We start from the raw sequence: 25,809 nt of genomic DNA, 5'->3' as shown, positions 1-25,809 counted from the left end.
CTACCAAAAAAGGTAGTAACTTTTAAACCCTCTAACAAACCTGGTCAGCCAGATGCATCTGGGAATCTACCAGATTGACCAATAAGCACCTGGGTTTGAATGCTAAAACAGGGCCCACCGCAGTAGCTTAGTCACTTTGCAATCACTGGGATGCTGAATGGGCGATGGTTCGTATCCCAGCTGCTCCACTGCCCCTCCAGCTCCCTGCTTGTGGACTGGGAAAGCAGTCACACTCAGCCCAAAGCCTTGAGTCCCTGCACCCGCGTGGGAGACCCACCCGGAGGAGGCTCCTGGCTTTTGGGTTGCCTTTCCAAAAAAGCAACATATAAATCTTTAAAAATGAAACAGAGCTGAACCGGTATTAGGAGGCCTACAAAAAGATGAAATAATTCAAATCTTTAGTCAGGAAGCTTAGTCCAAAATGGCCCCAATGGCAATGTGAAGTAGTTGCACCTGAGTACCGGTCCTGGTCATTCCCAAACCTAGATCAGCCTAAGCCTTCACACAGACCCTGCTTGCTCTGAGGTTTCTTTTGTCACCAAACACCTGACTTCAGTGGCTGGAAATTCATTCTGGTACTTGGTTAGGACAGTTTCTTCGACCTCCCACCACACTGGAGCCACTTAACATTATGCACAAATTGTCCTCACGAAGGATGCCCTTCTGTCAAGCATGTCTCTATCTGCTCCCGGGAGAGGCAGGCAAGGGGTCATCACTGAGGGCAGCCCTGTGTTGACCATGGTCCTTCTCACGGCATGGGGGTGAGACAGAGATAAATCAGCCAGGCCGGGAGGGAAGCATCGCTGAAGGTGAACCTTCCCCATGCAGAATTCATGACACGCCAAGTACTTCTACTGCTGCAATCCTGCCTCCATATTGTTGTTGGGGGGGGGGGGGGCACTGACACCTCCCAACATAATGGTCCCTGCACACCAAGAGACTGCCTGTGTCTACATGTATGTCTAGTCCCCAAGGAAGCGTGGACAGGCACTAAAATCAGTCCCTCTTCCCTGGCCTGGGCAGGCTGACAGGCCAGCCAGCCCCTGCTCCACCCCTGCCTCAGACTGGCCTCCACACCACTCCTGATACCTCAGACCTGGCTCAACTTCCCAGCGCACTCCCTCCGGTGACTGAGGTAAAACCACCGAGAGCCTAGCAACCAGGAGCTCATGCCCACACTTTGGCCCTTACTCTGCAGTGGAAAGCGCACTCCATGGGAACAAAGCAGCGGGTTTAGACCACGCCTCTTTACCTTCCTCAGACATTGCCTCAGCCAGCTGCCAGGGGGTAAGCCGCACTGTGAGAGAACTCTCAGCTACGGCTGCAGTTCCTCATGGAGGCTCAACTTTTGGCAGGAGGTCTGGACAGCAGTCCTTCTGGCGGTGCAGCCGTGACTGATGGTTTCTTTCAATTGCCCCGTTCCTCCCCTGGGAAGGACACAACCCTCGTGAGGATTGACGGACATGCTTTTGACAGAACATGGTTTCATATTACATTGTAAGATTCCAGGCGTTGCATAAAGCAATTACTGGCTGCTCCCTTCTCATGATTCTGACCTGGGGAAGTTTTAAATTATAAAAAGAAAATGTCGCTAAAGAAAAAAAGTGCTAAGACACAAAATAACCATGCATATAATATGCTTTTTCACATGGAAGCCACAACCAAAGGCTGATGTGGGAGAATGACACTCAAAGCTTGAATCCGATTTCACACCTAACACGAGTAAGCAGGGATCAGCTGCAAGCACTGAGAACGCCCAGGGAGGCCACCTTCCAGTGTCTGGAAGCATCTTGCTGCAAATACAAAGGCAAGTACAAGCTGCATGGCCTCAACATTAGCCATGGCAGGGGCCCACAGACCGCGCTGCGGAGACCTCCCCACCTGGGCAAGGGAGCTGGAACTTACCTTGGGGTTTGCAGGCAATCGTCAACTTCAAAAGCCAGACAGGACCCTAAAGTTTCCTCAGATGCAACCTCCTCAAAGCTAGCTACTCTCCAGAGTTCAGCAGGACTCAAGGAGAAAGGAAGGGCCTGCCGGTGCTCTGCCCACTGTGTGTCAGCGCACGCCTGGACTCACCGTCCTCCATGTCCTCCTCCGTGTTGCTGTGCCCGTCACTCAGGGCCACATTCCCGTTGATAACAGGGTTCTGGGTAATCCTTGGTGGGTCATCTGTATCTCCAGCTTCAAAGAAAACAAAAACACTCCATGGGTTTTATCTTCTTGGTAAAGAATATATTTCCTACTGACAGTTCTGCTATTATATTTCAATCGTGCCACAAGAAAAATGGACTCTAATCCAAAAGGTTGCTTGCTATCAAGCAGAATTTGCTGCTTTTAAATGCTAAATAGAACCTGAACATAAATGACCAAATCTTAGCCATTTTAGGACATTTCTTAATGTAAATTTTCCCAATATTTTACTCTTATCCTACAAGTTAGGGAGTTTTGCTTTAAGAACCTTTACGTAACTAAAAGCCATTCATTTGCAAGAGGTTGTACACTAGAGAAACCCCAATCCTACAAGCTTGTTTAGGTTATAAAATAAAGATATCATAGACTGTAACAAATCTACAGTTTTCACCTCAAAAGCAGCCAGCGCCTTCAACATCTGTAAAAGTCTTGGTGTATGTAAAGTACTTAAAAACCAATGAAAATGACTTGTTATTGTAAATGCTTTCTAAAATCTGGCAAGCATGAGGTGTATACACCAACTGTAACATTCACTAGCATATTCAGTTTAAAACTTTTGCTTAGACTGACACAAGCAGAATAGTTTGAAAGAAGCCCCGCCTACATGTTAGGGTTTTTGGCAGGTTCATACTCCCCTTGGAAATGCACTCGCACACTACACCCAGTACCTGTCCTCAAGCTGTGTCCCTCCAATGGGCTCTTGAGACACTAAGTCCCTCAGCAGGTAAGGCGCCTGTGTGTGCGTGCACACGCTTCTGCCACTGGATCCTAAGGCAGCTTGATTCAGCACCAAGGACAGCAGTCTCCCCTTTCCCACAGACTCCAAATTTTCAATCTCAGTTTTACATCACTGGTTCCTATACAAAACCACTACTTAACACACTCAACATACCAAATCCAGACAGACATTTCAGATTACCTCTGATCTTGATAACCTCAATGACTGTGCTCACTGTTTTGTGTGTGTCTGTATCAGGGATGTCGGGTGACAAAAAAGGAGAAGGCGCATACTCTAGTTGGCTCTTTACTAGTTCAAAATCTGGCATTTCACCACCGATGGAATGCTAGACAGTGCAAAAAACCTTTCCAATGAACCTATCATAAAAAAAAAAACTTGTCACAAATAGGATGTGTCGGAATGTAAATTGTATTGCCCTACCTAAATCTGAAAAAGCCATCTACAGAAACACTGAATAAGAATCTCAGCAAAACCAAGAAGCTCCTTCTGTACAATCAGCACTAGTCGCCATCTCTTAAGCATACAACTGCAAGCACTCACTACATGAATGTACAAGAGTAAACAGCGTTACACTGTGGGGTTTGGAATAATCTTCCAACTCTCTGGTTCATTCCCCAGAAGAACCAATGCCAGGTGTGTGTCGGGCCGAAGCTAGTTGCTTCATCCGGATCTCACATGCACAGCAGTGACCCAAACACTGAGGCCAGATCAGAAGCAGAACATCTGGGACACAAGGCAGTGTCCATTTCCTGGTGCTGCCATCACAGCAATAGCTTCAATCACTACACCTCAGTGCCAGCCCCACTTCAACCACATCTGATGTTTCTAGCTTGGTTCCTTGGCTCACACCTGTCCAACTAACACTTACTACTGCTTTAAAATGTCATTTATAACCCAAGAATTCAAAATTGACAGATCTTTGCTCAAGACACAAACTAAGAGTCCATTTCCAGAAGAGGATCACACACAGGTGTAAGCAGTCTACACCACAGCAAGTCAATCCTACAGAACTGTATCAGAGGCTGTTAGCATGGAGCTGGCTCACTTCCCTAAATGACAGTAACACTGGAGATAGTGTGCTTTTTCACTCATGCAGCACCAAAATGAACATCAAGATCATGGATACCCAAGTCATGAATCCTTACAGCAGCCGGGGTGACTGCAATGTGATGACAGATGAAAAACCCAGTATTGTATACCTTCATTCTATGACTGAGGGTGTGTCTGAAGTCGGTCCCTAAGACCCCCTAAGTTACTAGTCATGCTCTGCAGCTTAACTGGATTCCCCTGATCAGCATCCCATTGCTCACATCCAAACCAACACGCCAGGGCCTGATTTCTCCTGCACTCCTCATAGGCCTGCACACCACGTCCTAAGACGTCACTGCTGAGTACCCCCTGGGTATGAGGAACGAGGCTGGGCTAACAGGACCAGGAGGCCCTCAGCTATCAGGCTTGCTCCAAAGAGACTGACTGACCAGTTCCTCACCATTTCTGCAAGAGACCTTAACTCCTGCACAGTGATGACAGTGCCCAAGAAACACAGACTTCCGCACAGGCTTTCCGCATAGCCTACAGGTACTAATTAGACTGCCTAAGGTGGGCAAGACCGGCATAACAAGCGACCATCCTCCCGAGTTGGAATTTTACAACATGGGACCCTTTTTTGGCCAAAAATGAACTATAGCACTTCTTGACACAAATCATCTCAAATAAGATTGCAGACATTTTTAGCAGCACCAATGAGAACAAAAATGTCAGCTTGTAAAAATGAAATAATTACCACTCCAAAATGTGTGTATTACACTTGGAAATATGGTCTTTCCACTAGTCAGGTAAACCTTTCATCAAGAAATCATGTGGTAAGTATCAGATGCATAATTTTACAAGTTATTAAAAGGCTCAAAACACAATTCTTTCAGAAACACACACTAGCATGCTGGCTTCTTATAAGGCCTATGTCTTCCCCCTTTTACTAAGGGTTTCTGGATTTCTGTTCAGCTTTCTTCCTGATGACTTCCAGCTGTGATGTCATAACATAGAACTACCTTAAAGAACACTTGCCATTGCTATGGAAATCAGGTAGCACCGATTTAGCGCCTGAACTTAAAAAAGCAAACTTTGGCATTTCTGTGACCTCACAAACATCCGCCCAATCCCACAAAGGTGGGGACATCACACCAAAAGTATTAAACTTCACAGCTTCCCAAATGCACACTCCCATGTTGCCACCAGGTGGCACGTTGACCACAAGGATTCAGCTCTGCCTCAGATCCACAGGTTTTTCTTGGCAGCTTCTCTTGCTGCCAACGTGGTGATCAAAACCACACTCCAGGGACCCGGCGCCGTGGCCTAGCAGCTAAAGTCCTAGTCCTGAATGCGCTGGGATCCCATAAGGGTGCTGGTTCTAGTCCCGGCAGCTCCACTTCCCATCCAGCTCCCTGTTTGTGGCCTGGGAATGCAGTCAAGGACGGCCCAAAGCCTTGGGACCCTGCACCCACGTGGGAGACCTGGAGGAGGTTCCTGGATCCTGGCTTCGGATCGGCACAGCACCAGCCGTTGCGCTCACTTGGGGAGTGAATCACCAGACGGAAGACCTTCCTCTCTGTCTCTCCTCTCTGTATATCTGACTTTCCAATAAAAATAAATAAATCTTAAAAAACAAAACCAAAACCACACTCCACCTCAACACCCACGGTTGGTAGGGTAGGATGGTGCCTCCAAGCACACACATCCCCGACTATCTGTTCACCTCAAATCCCACACCACACCAAACCCCTTTAGGCTTCTGCTTGGTCCTCCTCCCTTCACCACCCTCTCTCTCATTATTGACTTAGTTTAAAATAGAGCTTATGAGAGCAATTATAAAGCCAGTGTCTGTCTGCACGTAACTTCAGCCTGACAGTATTCCTTGCTGGGTCTCCCGATCCAGCGGCAGCCCATCTGCTCTTGATCACCTGCAAGCCTGTGGTCCCCAGCCATGTCTGCATGATGCCACAGGCCAGCCTGCGGCTGGGGCAGTTCTCTTCACACAGTGGTGACAGCTTAGAATCTCCAGGAGCTCTAGCCCAGCATTCTTTTCTTGTTTAAGGCATCCCACAAAATTCTTGTCTTCAGGACTAGAAGCACATTCAAGCAGCCTCATCAACTTACAAGGCAAAGCAGTCCAGGAATGCAAAGAGGATGTTAATAGGAAAACCAATGATATCAAAAGCAGTCTCAAGTGTGGCTAATGGTAAAGTCCAAATTTTCAGTTTCACGGCATCCTGGTGACATCAACTGCTTTCAGGGCAGACCAGATGAACGGTATATGGACACTTGGCCTCTTTTCTGTGGAAAGCTTTTTAAGAGCAGAACCGATGCTGTGGTAAGCTGTCACTGTGATGCCAGGATCCAGATGGGTGCAAGTCCTGGCATCCCCACTAATGTCAAGAACAGAAATGCAACACCCTTTCCCTCGTCTCCTCCAGTGGTCACATCGAATCACAACCAGGAATCTTATGGCGAAACAATACAATTCTTTCCAATTCTTCCTATTTCTGCATTTCCAACAGAAGGAAATGTCACGCCCTCCTTCATGGGCAACCGCGCATCTGTTCTCCGTCTCAGGAATATCACACATGTCCCAGAGATTTAAACAGCCATCTGCAGCACTCACTTTCCAGGTACCAGTTTAAGTTCTGGCTGCTCCCTGCTAATGCACCTGGTAAAGTAGCAAAACATGGTCCTTGTTTGTACCCACACAGGAGACCTGGCTCAAGCAAACAGCCCCTGTTTCAGCCTGGCCCAGCCCTAGCTACTACAGCCCTGGGGGGAGGGGTGAACCAGCAAATAAATGGCAGATTTCTCTGTCTCTCCATCTAACTCTCTCACATGAAACACATCATATACATGTGATACAGAGGACCCAGCATTTTGCTCCCTTTTTATTGCTAAGTAGGACAGAAGCAGGTTATTTGTTTGACAAGTGGCTCAAATATTTCCCCACGAGCACTGGCTTCATATTTTCATATATATTTTTATCCCTGGATGCTGAAAAAAAAAAAATTAAAAAAAAGTTCAAGCAGGCAAATGGTGCAGAGATGAACATGGGGAATCATGGCCTTGCCTACTGGCCCTACTGCAAAAAAACACTCGCGGCATCATCCACGCTCTCTATGGCACAGACATTCCTGCCCATTTCACACCGCAGACACAAGGCAACCATCAAGCCAGTGCACAGGCATGGTAAGTATACACACCACTTTCTGGGGCTGGCATCCCATTAGGGAACCAGTTCTACTTCCTATCCAGACCTCTGCTAATGTTCTTGGTTGGGAAAGCAGCACAGGACAGCCCATGTGTCTGGGCGCCTGTATCCATGTGAGACACCCAGAAAAGGGTCTGGGTTCTTGGCTTCAGCCCTTCTTGAGGACAGCGGCTAAGGCTGACGAGATGGGGGAGAGGTACACTCCACACTATGAACCGCATTGCACCATGGCTTGTGCCCTGTCAGCCAGGTTGCCTTTCTGAAACACATTAGCCTAGAGAGCAGTGCTCCAGGACAACAGTTAGCCAGGAGCCAGAACTACACCATAGGACTCAGCCAGAGCCAGGGCCACCTCCTGCCCTAAGTCCCTTCACTGTTTCAGGCGTTATCACTTTGCATTTTGAAGTCCTCAAACACAATTGTCTTCCTGATGTCCCAGCTCACACTCACACATATACACACCCTCCAAGTACAGAAATGTTCCTCTGAGGAGGAGCCAGGTGACCATGCACTAAGAGATGGAAGGTATTCTGCTCCCAGCAAAGCAAATCCCCAAACAGAAAAAACAACCATATACAGCTGTTGGCAGAGGTAGAGTTAGAGCTGCACAGTGCACAGGGCCGCAGAAGGTGCTGAGGCCACAGCAGGAACACTGGATAAACAGAAAACCACAAACCATGGATAGCCAAAGCACTCAGAAGTCCAGCAGGAGTCCCTCCCAGCTACCACCAAGTGCTCGTGGGCCCTGCATCACTCATCTGTTGTGCTGCAGACAGCAGGAGTCTTTTCTAACATGTATCCACCTGAGACAAGAGGCAGAGAAGAGGGAGGGAGGGAGAAGATGGTGGACAGATGAGAATAAAATTTGCCATTTGCTGGTCTGCTCTGGGCGGCCTCAGGAAGCCCAGGAAGGAGCTGGATGGGAAGTGGAGCAGCCTGGTCATGGGGCACCAGTGTGAAGGAGCTATTTTTCATGATCTCCTCCCAAACTGTCAAGCAGGGTCTCCTGTCACTGTGGCTTCAGCATGCCTCAGCACTGGCCATTGGGGTCCCTCGGGGAGTGAACCTCTTGGGCCTCCGTCTCCCCCTTTCTATTCCTTCCACTGATTCCCCAGTGCAACACTGCTCATCAACAAACTATCTGTGAGTACCTATGCTTCCTCTCTCCACATTCAAGGCCCATTCACAAGCCCAATTTAAAAATAAATCTGAAAACTTGCAAAACTGGCTTTAGTATCAGTTCCTGTGGCTCTGCCAGCGCTGGAACCTAGGACAGCTGTGAAGTGCCACCCAGTCCTGCCTGCCACGTGCCCAAGACAGCAGGACTGTACACCAAGGTACTCAGTCGCCACCAGTGTCCTTTCCGACATGCCTCTACCTTCTGCAGGCACTGAGCTAACCATCACAGCTGGTAACTCTGGCACCTGCTCCAAGTGCCCTGCGGCCACCTTCTTTGTTTTGCTCCCAGCAGAACCCAATACACAAGTAGTGACCGACAAGCAGCAGTGGAGCCTACAATATGCACAGCTGGGAGAAAACCCCAGCCCTGCACACAGTATGAGGTGTGATTTTTTTGAATCCATGACTCAAAAAAACAACCAAATGTGGATTTCTAAATTTAGAACTGTAACCTTGGGTCCAGCGCAGTAAGCTAGTGACAGCTAGTGACAAAATCCTCACCCTGCACACACCAGGATCCCATATGGGGACCAGTTCTAATCCCAGTGGTCCTGCTTCCCATCCAGCTCCCTGCCTGTGGCCTGGGAAAGCAGTTGAGGACGGCCCAAAGCCTTGGGACCCTGCTCCCACTCGGGAGACCCAGAAGCAGCTCCTGGCTCCTGATCAGCTCAGCTTTGGCCGTTACAGCTACTTGGACAGTCAACCAGCAGATGGAAGATATTTCGGACTCTTTCTCTGTAAATCTGACTTTCCAATAATAAATAAGTAAATATTAAAAAAAAAAAAACTAACCTTGTCAGTTTGACAGCTTTTGTCACTTTACAAATTAAACTATTTTCCCCAAAGTTAAAGACATGAAGATCTTATAACTACATCACCTATATCTAAATATGAATGTACCAAGAGTACTATTAAAATTCACTGCAGGGCCCAGCGTGATGGCCTAGCAGCTAAGGTCCTCCCCTCCCATATGCGCATTGGTTCTAATCCCAGCAGCTCCACTTCCCATCCCATCCAGCTCCCTGCTTGTGGCCTGGGAAAGCAGTTGAGGACAGCCCAAAGCCTTGGGACCCTGCACCTGCGTGAGAGACCTGAGGGCGATCCTTGGCTTCAGATGTTTGGATCAACGCAGTACTGGATGTTGCGCTCACTTGGGGAGTGAATCACTGGACGGAAGATCTTCCTCTCTATCTCTCCTCCTCTCTATATATCCCTGACTTTGCAATAAAAATAAATCTTTAAAAAAAATTCACTGTAAAGAGGACCAAAAGAAACATATCCAAAAAATGCCACAGAAACAGTCAAGGCACAAAGCAGCCAGCAGTTTCTGAGGCAGGAAGCCCAGCCTTGCAAGCCCACTGGCCAGACTGGAATGCTGAGCCTCTGACCCCTACGGCCCAGTTCCCTTCCACCTTGGGAAAGTTACTGTCTTGAAGAAACTGGATGACTTGGGCCATAGGAACAAGGCTAACACAGCCTTTGGAGCAGGGGCTGAAGCTGTGCTGGAGCTGGGTTAGCCAGCCCACGTGATTGATGCGGTTTGGAGAGCACTCAGGGTATCTGGTGAGCCAGGCCAGAGGCTGTGGCCCAGGGCCTCCACAGGCCTAAACACTCTCAAGTCACTGCACACTGGGTGCTCCCAAAGGCAGCACACTGTGCCCAGAGCTCACAGGACCCACACCTCATTAAAAGAGGAGGTTCCTGAACATTTATCAAAATGTAGTGTTTTACACTGTTGTCTTTATGTCAACAAACCCCACTTGCTGAGCTACTGTCTCTATTTGAAGCATATGGTGAACCACAGGAAAGACCCAGGCTAGGAAGCCCAAGTGCAAGTACAAGTAACAAACACGGGAAGCAGGCATTTAGCCTGGTGCCTGCGATGCTGGTGTCCCAGGTCAGGGTGCCAGGGCTCAACTCCACGACTCCACTTTCCTGCGAGGCAGCAGTGATGGCTCTGGCAGATAGGTCCCTGTTGCCCAGGTAAGCCCCAGAGTCAGACTCCTGGCTTCATCCCAGCCCTGTCAGTTATCATGAGCATTTGGCGAGTAAACAAACAGATAGAAGACTGCCTTTTCCCTGCCACTCAAATTTAAGGAGGAAAGTGAGGCACAGGAGGAAATGAGGCAGGGGAGCACATGGCAAACAGGTTTAAGCAAAAAGGTAGTAACTGTGCCCCATTAATCCTGCAGGAGGAGCTCCCTGTGTTCTGCCATGTGACAGAACACAAGCACATCAGTGGCTGGAGAGACAAACCCTGTTACTTTGGTAACAACGACTTTTTCATCAAACTCCACGATGAGTGTGAGCTCCCCCATGAAGCCTCACCTAACCTCCTGTTCCAAAGTGCCTAGGCCTGGCTTACTGGCACCAGCAAGGCCCCAGTCAACCAGAAGCCCGAGTCTGGGGAGTGGGGACAGGAACCCAGCAGCCAGCACTATGCCTGCCAGTAGGAGGTGTCAGATGAATGAAAGCCTGCACTAGGCTCTGGGGTATGGCCAGCACAGCTGCACCACTGTCAGGAGGGAACAGTAAGCCAGGTGGACATGACACAGACCGACCCAGGGTTATGTCCTCCTGGGCAGTGCCCCAATACCAACCCTCAACAGGTGTCCCTCATGACCGGTGACAACAAAGAAATCCTCGCAAACTCAAAGCTCACTTCATTGTGCTGTCACCTCCAGATAGGGCATGGGACAGCTTGGTGGTAGCAAAATGAAGCGTGACCACACTCAGGTCACGTGGAGCGAGTGGGCCTCGTCATGGCTGTGGGATCTGAAGTTTGGGGATTGTAAAATTTAGAATCATTCTGTTTAGGAAACATGATTTAGTGGAAACTTCTTAGAATAAAAATCTAGGCATCACACAGAATTATGCACACACCTGTGCCACATTCACAGTGCATATAGCCTTTTGGCATGGGCAACGCTGCTGCCTGTGGAAGTCCACTCCTTCCTTCCCATGCATGCCTGTTCCAAGCATCTCTATGAAAATGTAATTTTACTTTGTTGTTTGTATTTAGTTTACTTCACTTCAAACATGTGTTTGTATTTTTCCTGCACACAATAAAATAATAAAAATGCAGTCCTTCATCATCAAAACCACAAAAGACCCTGCTAAGTTTCTACCACTTTCACGAAAATTTTGTTTTTTCCAGGACACACTGTATCGTTCCAACATTCAAGGTATCCAATGGTTCTAGAAACACCTTCTAAGCCAGACTTCCACCAGAATGGCCTGGTCAGCACAAGCCAAACTTTTGAGAGAATGCTGTGGTCTAACCCTGCACTGTCCAATGTGGTGGCCGTAAGTGGACACTGGAAATCCACCCAAATGAGCTCATGACATCAGCTCAAGTCTACCTGAGAGCATTGTGCCATCATCACCCTTGCTCCCGGTAAGCAGGGACTTTCTGGAGAAATAAGCAGGAAAGCTTCCCAGCAACAGGTGGCTGGCAGTGCGGCGGGCTCGGGGCTCCCACACCACTCCCGCACCCACTCACCTGATCACCCTCTCCATCTCCACAAGCTCACAAAAGGATTGAGACTCTTACTGGGTGTCTAGGATGGCCACGAATCCAACTGGCAATGCGGATACAGAAATGTTCTGAACCACTTGTCCTTCTGAACACAGAAACTAGCACTCCCAAGCTGCCCACTCTGCATCATGCATAAGGAGATGGACTGGTCCCAGGTCCCACATGAGTCTCACTCCAGCTAGATTTTAGATTCTAAATGACACAGAGAATGAAGGACCATCCCTGAGCCTGGGACACCTTGCTCAGGGCCCACTGTCAAAGTTCCTGTCCATCCACTAACCGGCTCTATCTCCCACAAGCACCCGGACACAACCCCTGGCAACTGAGGCGCACAGTGGGGTCGCCACTGTCCCTCCACAGCCACCATTTCCCCTTCAGTTTGGGTTCTTGGTAGCTTTACTCCCAGGTGTCAGAGTTCTGGAAGCACTCTCACTTCTCCCCATCTCCCCACATGCGGAAATTTGTACTAATTGTTTCCAACTTGCAAACAAAGTTTAGATTTCCAACCTTCAGAAGTAGATCTGCTTCGCTTCAAGAATTTCAACATGTCTGACTTCTCATTAGCCAATGCATGTTGCTAACTTACAGAAATGGCATAACGGACTTCTCTGCCCAGGAGACTTAAATTCTGCTTCTTCCATGGGAATTTAGTTTATGAAGCTGGAAACCTTTAACATTTATCAGCATCGCACATGTCAAATAATGCCTTGGTACAACCCTGTTTAGAGAACAGGGTGAAATCTCTACACTGTAAGTTTAGTAGAAATTCATAGGTTATTTATTACTCATCCAAAACACCAGACGCACCATAAGTGTAGTTTTAAAAACATTCAAATGAAGGTTTCTGTAATTTATGGAAGTTTAGCAGTGTCCTCGTCTGGAAAACAAGCTTTTTCTATTCAAGAGGATGAAAAAATGCCTGTCTGTTACTCAAAGCAACTTACGTTAAAAGCAATAAAACTGAATGAGCAGCTATCGCAGCAATATGCGTTTATGGCTTTGGCGTCCTTTCCCAGCTCTACCCAGCCACCCGCCTTGCTCCTCGACCCACTGTTCGGCCTCTGTGGGCACTCAAACAGTATTTCCTGAATGAGCATCTCCCACAAATAAAAAAAAGGAACATAGCAAAAAGAAACCCATATGGGTCATCATTGGAGCAAAGAGCCCAAGAGCAAAGAAAACAGACCCCACAAAGGGACCCACTACATGCAGCATGGCAAAAGGTGGCACCTGCAAAAGGGTTTCAAGCTACTGCTTTCCTGGGTATTCTGGGCACGTCCAGAATAGACCCCTTCCCACCCCCCCCAAAATGCAGGTGTGTGATCCCTGAGGGCGGTAGGGCCCAGGCAGAGCAAGACAGCAATGCAGAGGGGCCCAGGCCAGGTGAGTGCACAGACCAGCAGGAGGCCTCAGCACCAGGCAGCCAGGATCCCGAGGGGAGCTCCAGGTGACTTCCAAAGTGACACTGAGCTCTGCTGCAGCTCAATGTCCAACCTCACAAAATCCCTCCCTGTAAAATTTAACACGGGTACAGGAATTACAAGAGAGCTCTCCGGTAGCTCCATAGCGTCCAACGCCTACTGCCCGCTGGATATGTCTGGGAATGTTATACCTTTCACGTTAAACAGCAACTCGGGCACAGCAAACTCTGAAGCCGCCAACAGCACTGCTCACCAGGAAGGGCCAGCTCCTGAATTCACAGCAGGGCATGCCACGGTAATGCACCTGCCCCTTTCAACCTTACCCCCAGTGTACACCTGCACCAGCACCAAGCACTGCACACCCACGCTCCAGCCTGGGCCTGGCCCTTCCCAAACGTGGCTGACCGCGGCAGGTGTGACTGACCTGGAGAAGCCGAGTCACCCAACTTCAGCAACACGTCTGACGTCACACAGGTTCAAACTCAGGCAGGACTAAAACCTGTTCTCTCAGCCAATGTCATGCCTCGGCACAAACTCATGTCCCCTCCAAACCAAGGGCAAGTACATGGTCTCCCTTACACTTGCTGGTAACAATCATTGATTTGATTTTGGAGAAAAACACAAGACAAGCAGCAGCCTAAAATCATTCCAGCACAGGCCACAGGGATGCCTGGGAGCACCCCAGGTCGGACACGCGCCACAGCACAGGGAACCGTGCCCAGTGTGAACCGAGTCCTCCGGAGTTCATGTTCACTTTGTAGTTTCGCAAAGAATTATTTTATCAACTGAAGCCAATGTAAGGGAAAAAATAATCAATATCCTCCTACTGTTTGATTTTGTCCTGCTCCAGTGTTACATGAAAAGAACTGCATGTTTTAGATTAAAATAGCCCCAGTTTGATTTCCGGGTGGGTGTGTAGAATAGAACTCAGTTTCCACTCCCAAACATGCTCCCACAGAAAAACGAAGGCAAAACTCCACGCACCCACATTAGGCTGGCAGCAGCCCCCCATACCCCAATCAGAATCGCAGACTGTAATCCTAAGAGCCTTGCTCATCTGCTCCTGACAGCAGCAGCCAGAGGGGGGGGCCCCATGGCAAGCAGCTGGCCCTGAGCTCCAGAGATTACGCTCCCCAGGGCAGGGTTCTCTGTGCCAACAGCCCATGCAGCCGCGGCAAGGCCGAGGAATACCCCTGGTTGCTTCAGAGCACACACTGGACCGCACGTCTGATGACTCGGACGACAAGGACGGGCAAGTTGCTCCTTCAGCCGCTGGACAAGGAATAAAGGAGCTGCCAAGCCAACCATTGAGGCCAGATGCACTCCCTTCCGACCCCCACACTGTCTGCCACCTGCTGCAGGCCTTACAGGAAGTATGGGGCCCCAGGGCTGCTCCCATCTTTCCCCTTACCACACTTCATTTCCTACCCACTCAGGACTTTAAAACCAACAACAAACTGGAGAACTACTATTCTCAAACACAGTAGCAGTTCAACCAACAATAAACGAAACCTGAACCAAGCGAGGCAGGAGAGCAAACCAACACTGACCTATTGATAGAGGAGACCAACCGACCCAACCAGTCTCCCAGCCTCCTCCACAGCCACCCTGCCCAGCTGGGCGGGGAGGATGCTCCTCACAAGGCCTGACAGTTCCCAGCTGCCGCTGCAGGAGTGAAGGCCAATACGCTGAACAGGTGCAGCCGATCCCATTCACAGGCTGGCCATCTGAAGGCCGGAAAGTGGATACTCGCTCAACTCCAGCCTTCTGGTTCACTGAAGTCTGTCTGCTCTCCCCTTTTCTGGTCCCGAGATCCAGAGAAGGCTGAAAGCCTGCCTGAGGCACAGGCACCTGTGAGTCCTGGGGATCCCACTCCGACACCAGCATGCGCCCTTCAGACACCTTTGCCATAATGACGCACCAAGAACAAAACTGGCTCCTACGTTCAGGTTGTCAGTATTCGTTAATAACTAAAGCCTGAGACTGTGGCCCATCTCACAGGCACAATCCTAGGGGTGCTTTCCTTTGGAGACTCTGAGGAGGGGCTCCTGCAGGGAGTCTAGGTGCATTTCTTGCATTGTCCCTCAACCACTCCAGGCTTTTAGCAAAGCTCCTGCAACTTGCAGACAGGATGTGCCCCCAAAGACCACTTCTGCACATCACAGACGGGCTCGGCGGGGACGCCCGTGTGGATGAACTCACTTGGTTCCATGCTTGCAAAGCGGTCAAAAGCTTCGCTCACATGCTGGACAGAAGCAAAGCTTTCCCCTAGGTTTCAGACCTGCTGCAGCAGAGCATGGCATACAAGCGATGCAAAGGAGCTCTTAACCCCGCCGGTCAGGCACTAGGGGAACCACCAGCCTTCCCGGGGCCAGGGGCACAGATAGCCAGGTCCCTGGCAAGAACTCCTCTTCCGGCCTCTCGTTGCCACCACTGATAATTGGGAAGCGGCTTCTGCAGGCATCTGTCGCCCCATGGCTACACCCAAGCCATTTTTCAATGGCCCTCCAATTACTGACAGGAAGTTATGCACACGGGAGCACAGGTGGTGGTTAGCCATTCCCAACCCGTGTGTGGCAACCCACAGGACAACCACAACTCCACCTGCCACTCAGGCAGGCAACTCAGGGTCTCCCATAAGAGCAATTCCGGAACCAAACACTCAATGCCTCACTCTGGTGTCCTCCCCACTCGCCTCTTAACACTATGACCCCCCGTCGTCCCCCATGGAAGAAACTGTATGACTACTGTGACCTAGCCCAAAAGGCTTAGAGTGTCATGGAAGATAAAATGTGCCTTCCAGCGACCAGCTCTGCCTGAACCACGTGAAGCCTCAGCCTCCCCTGCTCCACAGCCCCCTTACACCAGCTCAGGAAACAGCACCCGCCACGGGGGCAGAAAACGGAGTTAGCTTCAAGTCGGGTTGAGGCTGACGCTGGGAGCCAAGCGTGGCGGCCTTTGCACGTGCAGATTCCAAAGCACACACCTGGCCGGATGTTGACGGCGCCACACACAGCCAAATATCAAACCCAGGAGCAGCAGCTCACTCAAGACACACACCAAGGAGTGCGAACACCGAGCCTGTCCGGAGGCTGAGAAAATCCGCCTCCCCCTGAAGGCCCTGCAGGTGTCTTCAAGATTAAACCAGGCGCTTAAGAGCGCGGTTACGGAATGAAGTGTGGGGGCTCTCCGGGGGAGCGCACCGAGCAGGTGCGGACGGTCCCGAGTCCACCGAGGCGTGCAGTCGCCCAAGCACATCGGGCAGAACAGGCCCAAGCACGCAGGCCCCGGGAAAGGGGCCGGCCCCCCGGAACCCGCCTCTCCGCCAGCCCGAGCCGAGCAAACACCCCGGTCCCTCCGCGGCCCGAGCGCCCTAATTTACAACTCCCCGGCGCTTTGTGCAGGAAAGCCGGGCGCGCTGAGGCCGCGGGGTCGGACAATGCGCCCAACTCGGGTGCCGCCTGCCGCCCCCCGCTCGCGGGCCCGGCATGACGGTGCAGCCCGGGCCGACTCAGGCCGGAGCGGCCAGGCCGAGGCCCCGCGGCCGCCCCGGGGCCTGCTTAAAGATGGCGAGCCCCTCGCGTGGCTCCCGCGGCTCCCCCCTGGCCACAATGAAAAGGGTCCCCCCCCGGCCCCGCCGCCAGCGGCTCCCGGGCCTCACCTTCCATTTCCATGTCCTCGGGCTCGCTCAGCTGCTGCTCGCCCGCTTTCTGCTGCTGCTGCTGCTGGTGGTTCATGTCGGCCGCGGCCTGGGCCTCGCCTGCGGCCGGAGGCCGGGGCTGCGGGCCCGGCGGGCGGGCGGCGGCGGCGGCGAGCCGGGGCGGCGGCGGCGGCGGCGGCGGCGGGACGGCCTCCTCCTCCTCCTCCCGCGCGTCGTCGGAGGCGGCGGCCCCGGGACGGCCCGCGGCGGGCGGCGGAGGCGGCGGCAGGGAGACGCGCACGTACTTGCTCGCGATTCGCCCAATCTCGGCGCCGAGGCGGGCGGGCGGCCGGCGGGCCGGGCCGAGCGGCCTTGTCGCGGGCTGCGGCCGCCGCCTCCGCCGCCGCCGAGGGGCCCGCCTCCCGCCGCCGGGGCCGGGGCTGCCGAGCCGCGGGCCGGCCGGGGGCGGAGGGCGGCCGGGCGGGGGCCGCGGAGTCAGCCCCGCCTCGGGCCGGGCGCGGCGGCCGGGAGGCCTGGCGGGCTGCGGCGGGCCTGCGGGGCCGGGGGCCGACGGGAGCGGCGGCGGCGCGGGCGGGCGACGGGCCGGCCGCGCTCGGGGCGCTGCGGCCTCCGCCTCCTCGGCGTCGTCGTCGGGGCTCCGGCAGCGGACGCGGCGCCCGGCGCCTCGGCTCAGCTCGCTCTCAAAATGGCGGCGGCGTGAAATGTCACATCCGCATGGGGGGACTGGAGCGAGCGAGCTAGTGAGGAGAACGGGCGGAGCGGCCGCGGGAGGCGGAGCAGGGGAGGCGGAGCAGGGAGCGGCCCGCCCGCCGCCGCCGCCGCCGCGGCTCCGGCCCTCCCCGCCGCGCCCCCGCGCCGGCCCTCAGCCGCGGTGGGGACGCGGGCCGCTCGGTCGTCGCGCTGCGGCGCGCGGTGCGGGAGAGGGGGGCGGGGGGCGCGAGATCCAGAAGCGTCCCAGTATCCCCAAAAGGTCCCGAGGACGGCCAAGGAGTGGGAGCGGTATCCCGTCCCCACGCGAGGGAGGGTTCGAATCCCGACTGCTGCGCCCCGGACTGCGCAAGGGCCTGACGTTGCCGGTAGATTATTCAGAAGGGCGTCTGCAGTGGAGTGAAGACACCTGTGAACGCCTTGTAATGGTTATTTGCCCCCCCCCTGCGCCCAGGGTCCAGCGTGGGAGAATGCAGTTTTTATCTACCGGTGCAGTCTGGCAAAGTTTAAGTCCGGTGCAGTCAACCCCAGGAGCTCCAAGTTCGGCTAATGATTCTTTGTACTCGTCCCCAACCTTGAGACACAGGGTGAGGTTTCTAAGTTTTCCGTGTGACCAAGGCTTCCGCTTTCCCAGCGGGAAAGCCAGGAGGCTGATGATTCCTGACCCGCTCTTCGATTCTGAAACATTCGTCCTGCCCGCCTCACTGTTGACTCATAAAAGCTAACTGCATGGATGTGTGATCGAGCAGTGAGCGGACACCCATCCTCTCCACCCACCCACACTGCAGCCCCTCCAGCGACCCAGAGTCTGCAGAGCTGTTTTTATTCACAGGAATTCCCACAAATGCTAATGAACAGTTTTCAGATGCAAAGGAATCCTTCTCCGAGGCCCTCTGGAGGAAAGCAGGGCTTAGTTCTGGCAAAAAGTGGTAGGCTCCCCTATCAGTTCACACCAGCCGACATTATCTGCATAGGTTCAAAACCAACAGGGGAATTAAGAGAGTGAAACCTGTCATACAGGGGGTGGAGTTCCTGCCCAAAATGTGTGCCACTAGCACGTATTTCAGATCCTAGAGCTTTTTCAGTAGGGGACATTTTACATAAGATAGCTAAGGGATAGCACTCAAACCTGAACACAAAATTGACTTCTATTTCAAACATACTTTATATACAGCCTGCAGGTAATTTTATTTGTTCATTTTTTTCACAGACTTCATTAGAGAACAGCGCTTTGGCTTAACTGGCTAATCAACCTTCAAGCACCAGTATCCTATATGGGTGCTGGTCGTGTCTTGGCTGCTCTACTTTTCAGTCAGCCCCCTGCCTGTGGCCTGGGAAAGCAGTAGAGAATGGCCCAAAACCTTGGGACCCTGCACCCACGTGGGGGACCTGGAAGAGGTTCCTGGCTCCTGGCTGTGGATTGGCTCAGCTACAGCCAGTGCAGTCATTTGGGGAGTGAGACAACTGATGCCAACTTTCTGTCTCTCCTGTCTGAGGATCTGCCTTTCTGAAAGACTTTAAGCGGAATGACAAGAGACACAAAGACAGAGGTTTTCCATCCCTTAGTCTGCTCTCCACATGCCCACAAAAGCCAGGCTAAAGGCAGGAGCCAGAACTCTATCTGGATCTCCACATGAGTAGCAGCAGCCCAAAAGCCCTTGACCCATGAGGTGTGTTAGCAGGGAGCTGGGTCAGAGGCAGAGCAGAACTTAAACTGGTGGTTTGAAACCAGAAGCTGGGGACAAGTGGTGCATGAACTGCTGCACCTCGGGGCTAGTTCCAAGGTGATTTTAACATTTTAAGAGCACTTCATTTTGACAGCAGCCTATCACAAGAGGTCCATGGTTCATGTCCCAGCAGCCCCGCTTCCCATCCAGCTCCCCGGCTGTGGCCCGGGAAAGCAGTCAAGGACGGCCCAAAGCCTTGGGACCCTGTATCTGTGTGGGAGACCCAGAAGAGGCTTCTGGCTCCCCGCTTCGGATTGGCTCAGCTCTAGCAGTTGTGGCCATTTGGAGAGTGAACCAACGGATGGAATATCTTCCTCTCTGTCTCTCTTCCTCTCTGTATATCTGACTTTCCAAAAAAAAAATTTTTTTTAATTCATAATAAAAAGGACATTGATACATGCTACATACAACATGAATGAATCTTGAAGAGCACCTCCCACATAGTGGATGCTTTCAAAGCCATCAGCTGTCCAGTGCAGCCCACAGAGCAGGGCCTGGAGTTAGAGAAGTTTGAGGAGTGACTACCAATTTTTTTGGGGGGTAATGAAAGTACCCTAGGATTAGATTCTGGTGATGGCTGTTCAACAACCCAGAATACACTAAAAAAAAAAAAATCTGCTCATAGAACATTATACGTGGGAAAAATTCTGTGCTACACAAATTAGAATGTAGAAGGGTAAGCTTGCAAAGAGCAGGGTGAAGACCAGTAGCAGCTGCCCAGGTTCTGGGGTGGTGTGAGGGAACTCCAGGTGTAGACACTGCCGGCCAAACCGGCTGCACAGAGAGTATAGTGAGGTGGAAGGCGGGGAGGACCACGCAGAACTCGCCCTGGCTTGGGTAATCGGGCGGATTAATGATGCCAGTAGCAGACAAGGTGAAGTCTGGGGGAAGTGTGCTTGCTAAGAAATGGGGTGAGGGACTGTATATTATTACAGATGCCCAACAAGGAGTTAGTGCCTGGCTGGAGGTCCAAACGTGAAGAAATGTTGAGCGCTGAGGGTCTGGTGGCTGCTGGGACAGAGCTGCACTTTGCACAGATGCCCTCTCCCTTCCACCATGCAAGTCACTCCTGCCCATGGCATTGACCACGATTGACAACAATTGCCATTATTGGGCTCGGCGCGATGGCGCAGTGGTTAAGGTCCTCGCCTTGCACGCCCGGGATCCCATATGGGCGCCGGTTCTATCCCAGATGTTCCACTTCCCTTCCAGCTCCCTGCCTGTGGCCCGGGAAGGCAGTCGAGGACGGCCCAAAGCTTTGGGACCCTGCACCCGCGTGGGAGACCCGGAAGAGGCTCCTGGCTTCGGATCAGCATAGCATTGGCCATCGCACTCACTTGGGGAGTGAATCATCAGATGAAAGATCTTCCTCTCTGTCTCTCCTCTCTGTATATCTGCCTTTCCAATAAAAATAAAAATAAAATAAATCTTTAAAAAAAATAATTGCCATTATCTATTTGCATATTTGCATGCAGGATCCTAAGCCACCGTGATCTTCTTCCATCCTGGTGTTACTCCTGCAATCATGTCATGTTACGGGCAACAGGGATACTGCAGATGTAATTAACGCTGCTAATCCATTGAATTTAAGGCAGCAAGATTATCCTGTAGGGTCTATGTACTCATACTGACCCTCTAAAAGTGGCTTGTTTTGGGGCTGGCACTATGGCCTAATAGGTTAAACCTTTGCTGCAGCTCTGGTATCCCATTTAGGATGCCAGTTACTGTCCTGGCTGCTCTACTTCGGGTCCAGCTCCTGGGAAAGCAATGGATGGAGAATGGTCAAGTCCCTGGGACCTGCACCAGTGATACTGTGGGCAGCTCTCTGCAAGTACAGCAGGTTGGACCTGCCACAAGCTCCTGTAGTGGGGACATGGCTTCCAAAGTCTTACATCAATGTTTAATGCATGGGTGTTGATGGCTGTTGAAAGAAGGGCGGAGACTTGATGTAATTATGGCATCTAGGAGGTAGGCTGAGAGGGAAGTCCTTACATCAATGGGGTGTGTCCTTGGGAAGCAGGTCTGGAAATAGAGTTAGTTATTCAAGCCAAGTAGAGCCTAACTTGATGCTCCACTTCCTGCCTTGTCATGGGGTTGTCCCTGGGCCTTCACGGGTCTCACCAGATGCTGAACGCAACAGAACCAGGGCAGGTGAAGCGGTGCAGTGGTTTAAAGCCAGCACCTGTGGGCATTCCCTATCAGAGGGCTGTCAGTCCAGACTGCTTTGCCTCAGATCCAGCTCCCTGCCAATAATGCTCCTGGGAAAGCAGTGGAAGGTGCTTGGCCCCTTCCCAACCACATGCACCAGGGTGGAGTCCCAGCTCCTGACTCGGCAGGACCCGAGCTGCTGCAGCCATCCACAAAGTGAATCATTGTGTAAAAGATTTTCTCTCTCCTGTTCAAATAAGTAAATAAATCTTAGCAAATAAAGTAAGCATCTCCGTTTGCCCTTTATCTTTCCTTTTACCCCAGATACAGAAAAAAAAAATGTGGAAACAATGGTCTTACCCACTTTCCTGTAGCCCTTGACCCTTTGTGCCCTGATCAACTATGTAAAGATTATCAAAGTAAAACAGTAATTAAAAAAATATAAAGCAAGCAAACAAGCAATAGGATGCTAAATTCTGAACTGTGAGCCTCCACAACCATACTGAAATAAACTGAGATCAACCTTCTTCCTTCTAGAATAGCTTACCCAGAAGGAGCAGAGCCACTACAGCTAAGAGCAGACCTGGGCCACCAACAGCCACCAAGTAAAACGGGGACCTCAGCACTGAATCCGGCCACCAACCTGAATCATTAAGGCTGCCACTTTTCCCCAGCCCTTGCATTTGGCTATGTGAGCCCTTTAGAAGGGAACTAACTTGAGTCTTCCTTCCCTACCCACCCCTACGCCCTGGGGCAGCAGATACACAGAACTCACAGATCGCACTTGGGCGCTGCTACTTCAGTAACAGCGGAGCACACAGCCTCAGCATTGCACGCAGGAGCCCACTCCCCATCTCAGAATGCCTGGAGAGACAGGGCCTTTAGGCATTGCATCCTGAACACAGCAGGTGCTCAGTGAAGAGTTGCAGAAGGAACCGCTGTAGCTTAGCTCAACTCTGGGAGCTATGAGCTGTTTACCACGGAAAGGTGGGTGGCAGCACCAGTGCTGGCTTGCCTGGGTAACTTCTTCGCCACAGCTATTAAGGCAGTTTATCACCCTTGCTTTTTCCCGCCTGGCCCATACAATCTCTCCCTGGGAGCTGACGGTAGGTGGAGGGTTCATTTTCCAGGCCACCACAGCAACACCTTCACACCCGAGTTGCCTTGAGAAGGCCTAAGCTTCAGGATTCCATGGGATTTTTTGGTCCTTTGCTGTCCTGGTGGGATTGTGTCCGTGTTAGACATGAAGTCCTGGGCACACGGAAGGAGCATGAGGAGTGGAAATGCTGAATAATGCCTGCTCCCCAGGAAGACTGAGGCCCAGACGCCTTCAGGACCCGCGGAAGGTGACTGAGGCCCTGGCCTACTCACTCCAGCCACTGCCCTGGTCCCGACACGGGGTCTGAAGAACAGATGCAAAGCCCCAGAGACCAGGGAGGCTCACTGTCACGGGCAGAGCCAGTCACACAGGGAGGGGCCGTCCTATCATTACTTGCGGAGCAAAACATATTTTGCTGTTCCTGGGCCCATGCCATGACTTGGCAGAAACAGTGGGTTAAGTTTTCTTCTTGAGAACTAAAATATATATCTACCTGGAAGCTCTGTTGGTCAGCGTCTGAAATAATTCAGTGCCAAGTGACAGAGAGGAAATGGGATTTCCAGGCCCTCTCCTGCATCTCCAGGTAAATAAATTTCCTTTAAAAATCCATCCCTGGAAAGATGACCTAATACTGCCCCACAAGGTTGGCGCAGGTTTGGGCTTGGGATTCACTCAAGGTCATGCAGCCAAGGTCAAGGAGTTTGGAGGGCTAGGGCCTCTGGGATTCAGAACAGCATGACCTGCAAAACACACAGGCTCCCGCACATTTGAACTTGGGGTGTTCTTACAAGGCTGACATCACGGAAGTGAGGAAGACAGTTACCAGAAGGAACTATAAAACTTCACCTTTCAAATTCCATAAGAGGGGCCCGGTGAGATAGCATAGTGTTTAAAGTCCTCACCTTGCACGCGCCGGGATCCGATCTGGTTGAGGGTTCTAATCCCAGTGGCCCCGCTTCCCTTCCAGCTCCCTGCCTGTGGCCTGGGAAAGCAGTCGAGGACAGCCTGAAGCTTTGGGACCCTGCGCCCGCATGGGAGACCCAGAAGAATTCCTAGCTCCTGGGTTTGGATTGGCTCAGCTCTAGCTGTTGCAGTCACTTGGGGAGTGAAACATCACACGGAAAATCTTCCTCCCTGTCTTTCCTCCTCTTTGTATATCTGCCTTTCCATTAAAAATAAAAATCTTAAAAAAAAAAAATCCATAAGAGGTAACAGGACAATTATTGTAAGAATAAAAGAGGAGGGCCTGGCGCTGTGGCCTAGTGGCTAAAGTCCTCGCCTTGAATGCACTGGGATCCCATAGGGCACCAGTTCTAATCCCGGCAGCTCTACTTCCCATCCAGCTCCCTACTTATGGACTGGGAAAGCAGTCAAGGACAGCCCAAAGCCTTGGGACCCTGCATCCATGTGGGAGAGTGGAGGAAGTTCCTGGTTCCTGGCTTCAGATTGGCACAGCACCAGCCGTTGTGGTCACTTGGGGAATGAATCATCAGACAGAAGATATTTTTGTGTCTCCTCCTCTCTGTATATCTGACTTTGTAATAAAAATAAATAAATCTTAAAAAAAAAAAGAATTAAAGGAGGAGCTGGGTCTTGGTGGCAAGGACAAGGAAGGTTAAACCTCTATCTGCAGAGTGTGTTTTGAAAGGCTGGCCATGTGGATTTAAAATTTTTCTGTGTGTGTTTAGATTTAAACTTTTTTTTCAAATATTTTATTTTTATTGGAAAGGCATATTTTTTACAGAGAGAAGGACCCTCCATTCACTGCTTCCTACCCCAAATGAATGCAACTGCCAGAGCTAAGCCAATCCGCAGCCAGCAGCTTCCTGCGAGTCTCCCACAGGAGTACTGGCTCCTTTGACCTTGAGTCATCCCTCACTGCTTTCCCAGGCCACAAACGGGGAGCCAGATGGGAAGTGGAGCAGCTGGGATTCAAACCAGAGCCCATATGGGACGCTGGCACTTGCAGAATTTGCCAGTTGAGGCATCACCAGCCCCTCATTCACTTTTAAACAAAGATGCAATAATGGGAGGCAAGAGGAAGGCAGGCAGCTGGTGGTGGCTTCCCCCCCCCCTTTTTTTTTTTTCAATTTATTTCATAGGGAAAGTGACAGAGAGGGAGAGGCACACACAGAGGCACAGAGAGAGATTTCTCATTTGGTGGCTCCCCAAAAGGCCACAACAGCCAAACCTGCGCCAACTGAAACCAGGCCTGGGAAAGCAGTCGAGGACGGCCCAAAGCCTTGAGTCCCTGAACCCACGTGGGAGATCCAGAAGAAGCTACTGGCTCCTGGATTGGGATCAGCTCAGTCCTGGTGGTTCTGGCCACATGGAGAGTCAATGTCCTTTTCTTCAAAAATCTGAATGATGTTTGTTTAAAGAGGAACACGGGACACATTGGCAGCCCAAGGGCAGCTCGGCATTCAAAGCACTGACTCAGCATTGATGACCACTTGGGGAGCAAGGAATAATTCCAAGTACGTGAATTTAAAAAAATAATAATTCAAGCTTTCAGTTAAATAAATGCATCGAGTCATGGACTTATTACTAACTCTATTCTGAGAACAGCCCTACAAGGCCTGTAGGTGCCCATTATCCTCATTTTATAAGAGAGGTAACTGACCCAGGGTCATGCAGCTCACTAACTAGGTCAAGTTCACACAGCCAGTAGCACAGGAGGAGCCCATGTCTGAGCCCAGAAGTCTGAATCCTTATACCTTTGAAAAATGCCCATTTGTACCAAATCTCCAAGATTACTTCTATTTACTGGAAAGTCAGATATACAGAGACCGAGGAAGATCCTCCATCCAATGTGACTCCCCCAGTGACTGCACCTACAATATGTGAGGCCTGGACAGAGTTCCTGGTTCCCGGCTTCAACCATGATTTTTGTGGACATTTGGGAAGTGAATACGTGGAGTAAAGATGATCCAACTCCTTTCCCTCTGTCACTCTTTTTCAAAAAAAGAAAAAAAGCAACTGCAGTAGCTATTTAAAAACAAAGAGGATCTAGTATGATAGCCTAGTGTCTACATTCTCGCCTTGCATCTGCCTGGATGCCATAGGGGCGCCGGTTCAAGTCCCAGCTGCTCCACTTCTCGCCCAGCTCCCTGCCTGTGGCCTGGGAAAGCAGTCAAGGATGGCCCAAAA

General features: G+C 51.3%; 1 protein-coding gene and 1 long non-coding RNA gene across 5 annotated transcripts in view; one reads left to right on the top strand and one right to left on the bottom strand.

Moving 5' to 3' along the window:
- USP7 (ubiquitin specific peptidase 7) overlaps positions 1–17,256 on the bottom strand; it is a 40,791-nt gene extending 23,535 nt beyond the window's left edge. The window contains exons 1-2 of one of the 3 annotated variants that reach the window (XM_040973355.1): positions 16,978–17,256; positions 2,077–2,181 (exon numbers count right to left, since the gene is read on the bottom strand). In XM_040973355.1, the coding sequence (XP_040829289.1) occupies positions 2,077–2,181; positions 16,978–17,053 (181 nt within the window). In that variant the 5' untranslated portion in view covers positions 17,054–17,256. Of the gene's footprint in view, positions 1–2,076; positions 2,182–3,109; positions 3,271–5,886; positions 6,728–16,977 lie in introns of those variants that run through there. The other 2 variants (XM_040973356.1, XM_040973354.1) reach the window with 2 other exon arrangements.
- A 578-nt stretch (positions 17,257–17,834) lies between these two features.
- On the top strand, positions 17,835–23,659 carry LOC121151681. 2 transcript variants are annotated; one of them, XR_005883195.1, is made up of 3 exons: positions 17,835–18,272; positions 18,518–18,614; positions 23,627–23,659. It is a non-coding gene; the product is annotated as an uncharacterized LOC121151681 (long non-coding RNA). The 2 variants fall into 2 exon arrangements; XR_005883194.1 differs by lacking the exon at positions 23,627–23,659 and adding an exon at positions 18,896–18,917.
- The last annotated feature ends 2,150 nt before the right edge of the window (positions 23,660–25,809 follow it).

The sequence above is a fragment of the Ochotona curzoniae genome, unplaced genomic scaffold (genome assembly GCF_017591425.1).
Source record: "Ochotona curzoniae isolate NIBS_2020 unplaced genomic scaffold, NIBS_Ocur_1.0 contig_2321, whole genome shotgun sequence".
Classification (NCBI taxonomy): Eukaryota; Metazoa; Chordata; class Mammalia; order Lagomorpha; family Ochotonidae; genus Ochotona; species Ochotona curzoniae.
Note: the sequence above shows the minus strand (reverse complement) of the source record. Positions and strands in the feature narration are given on the sequence as shown.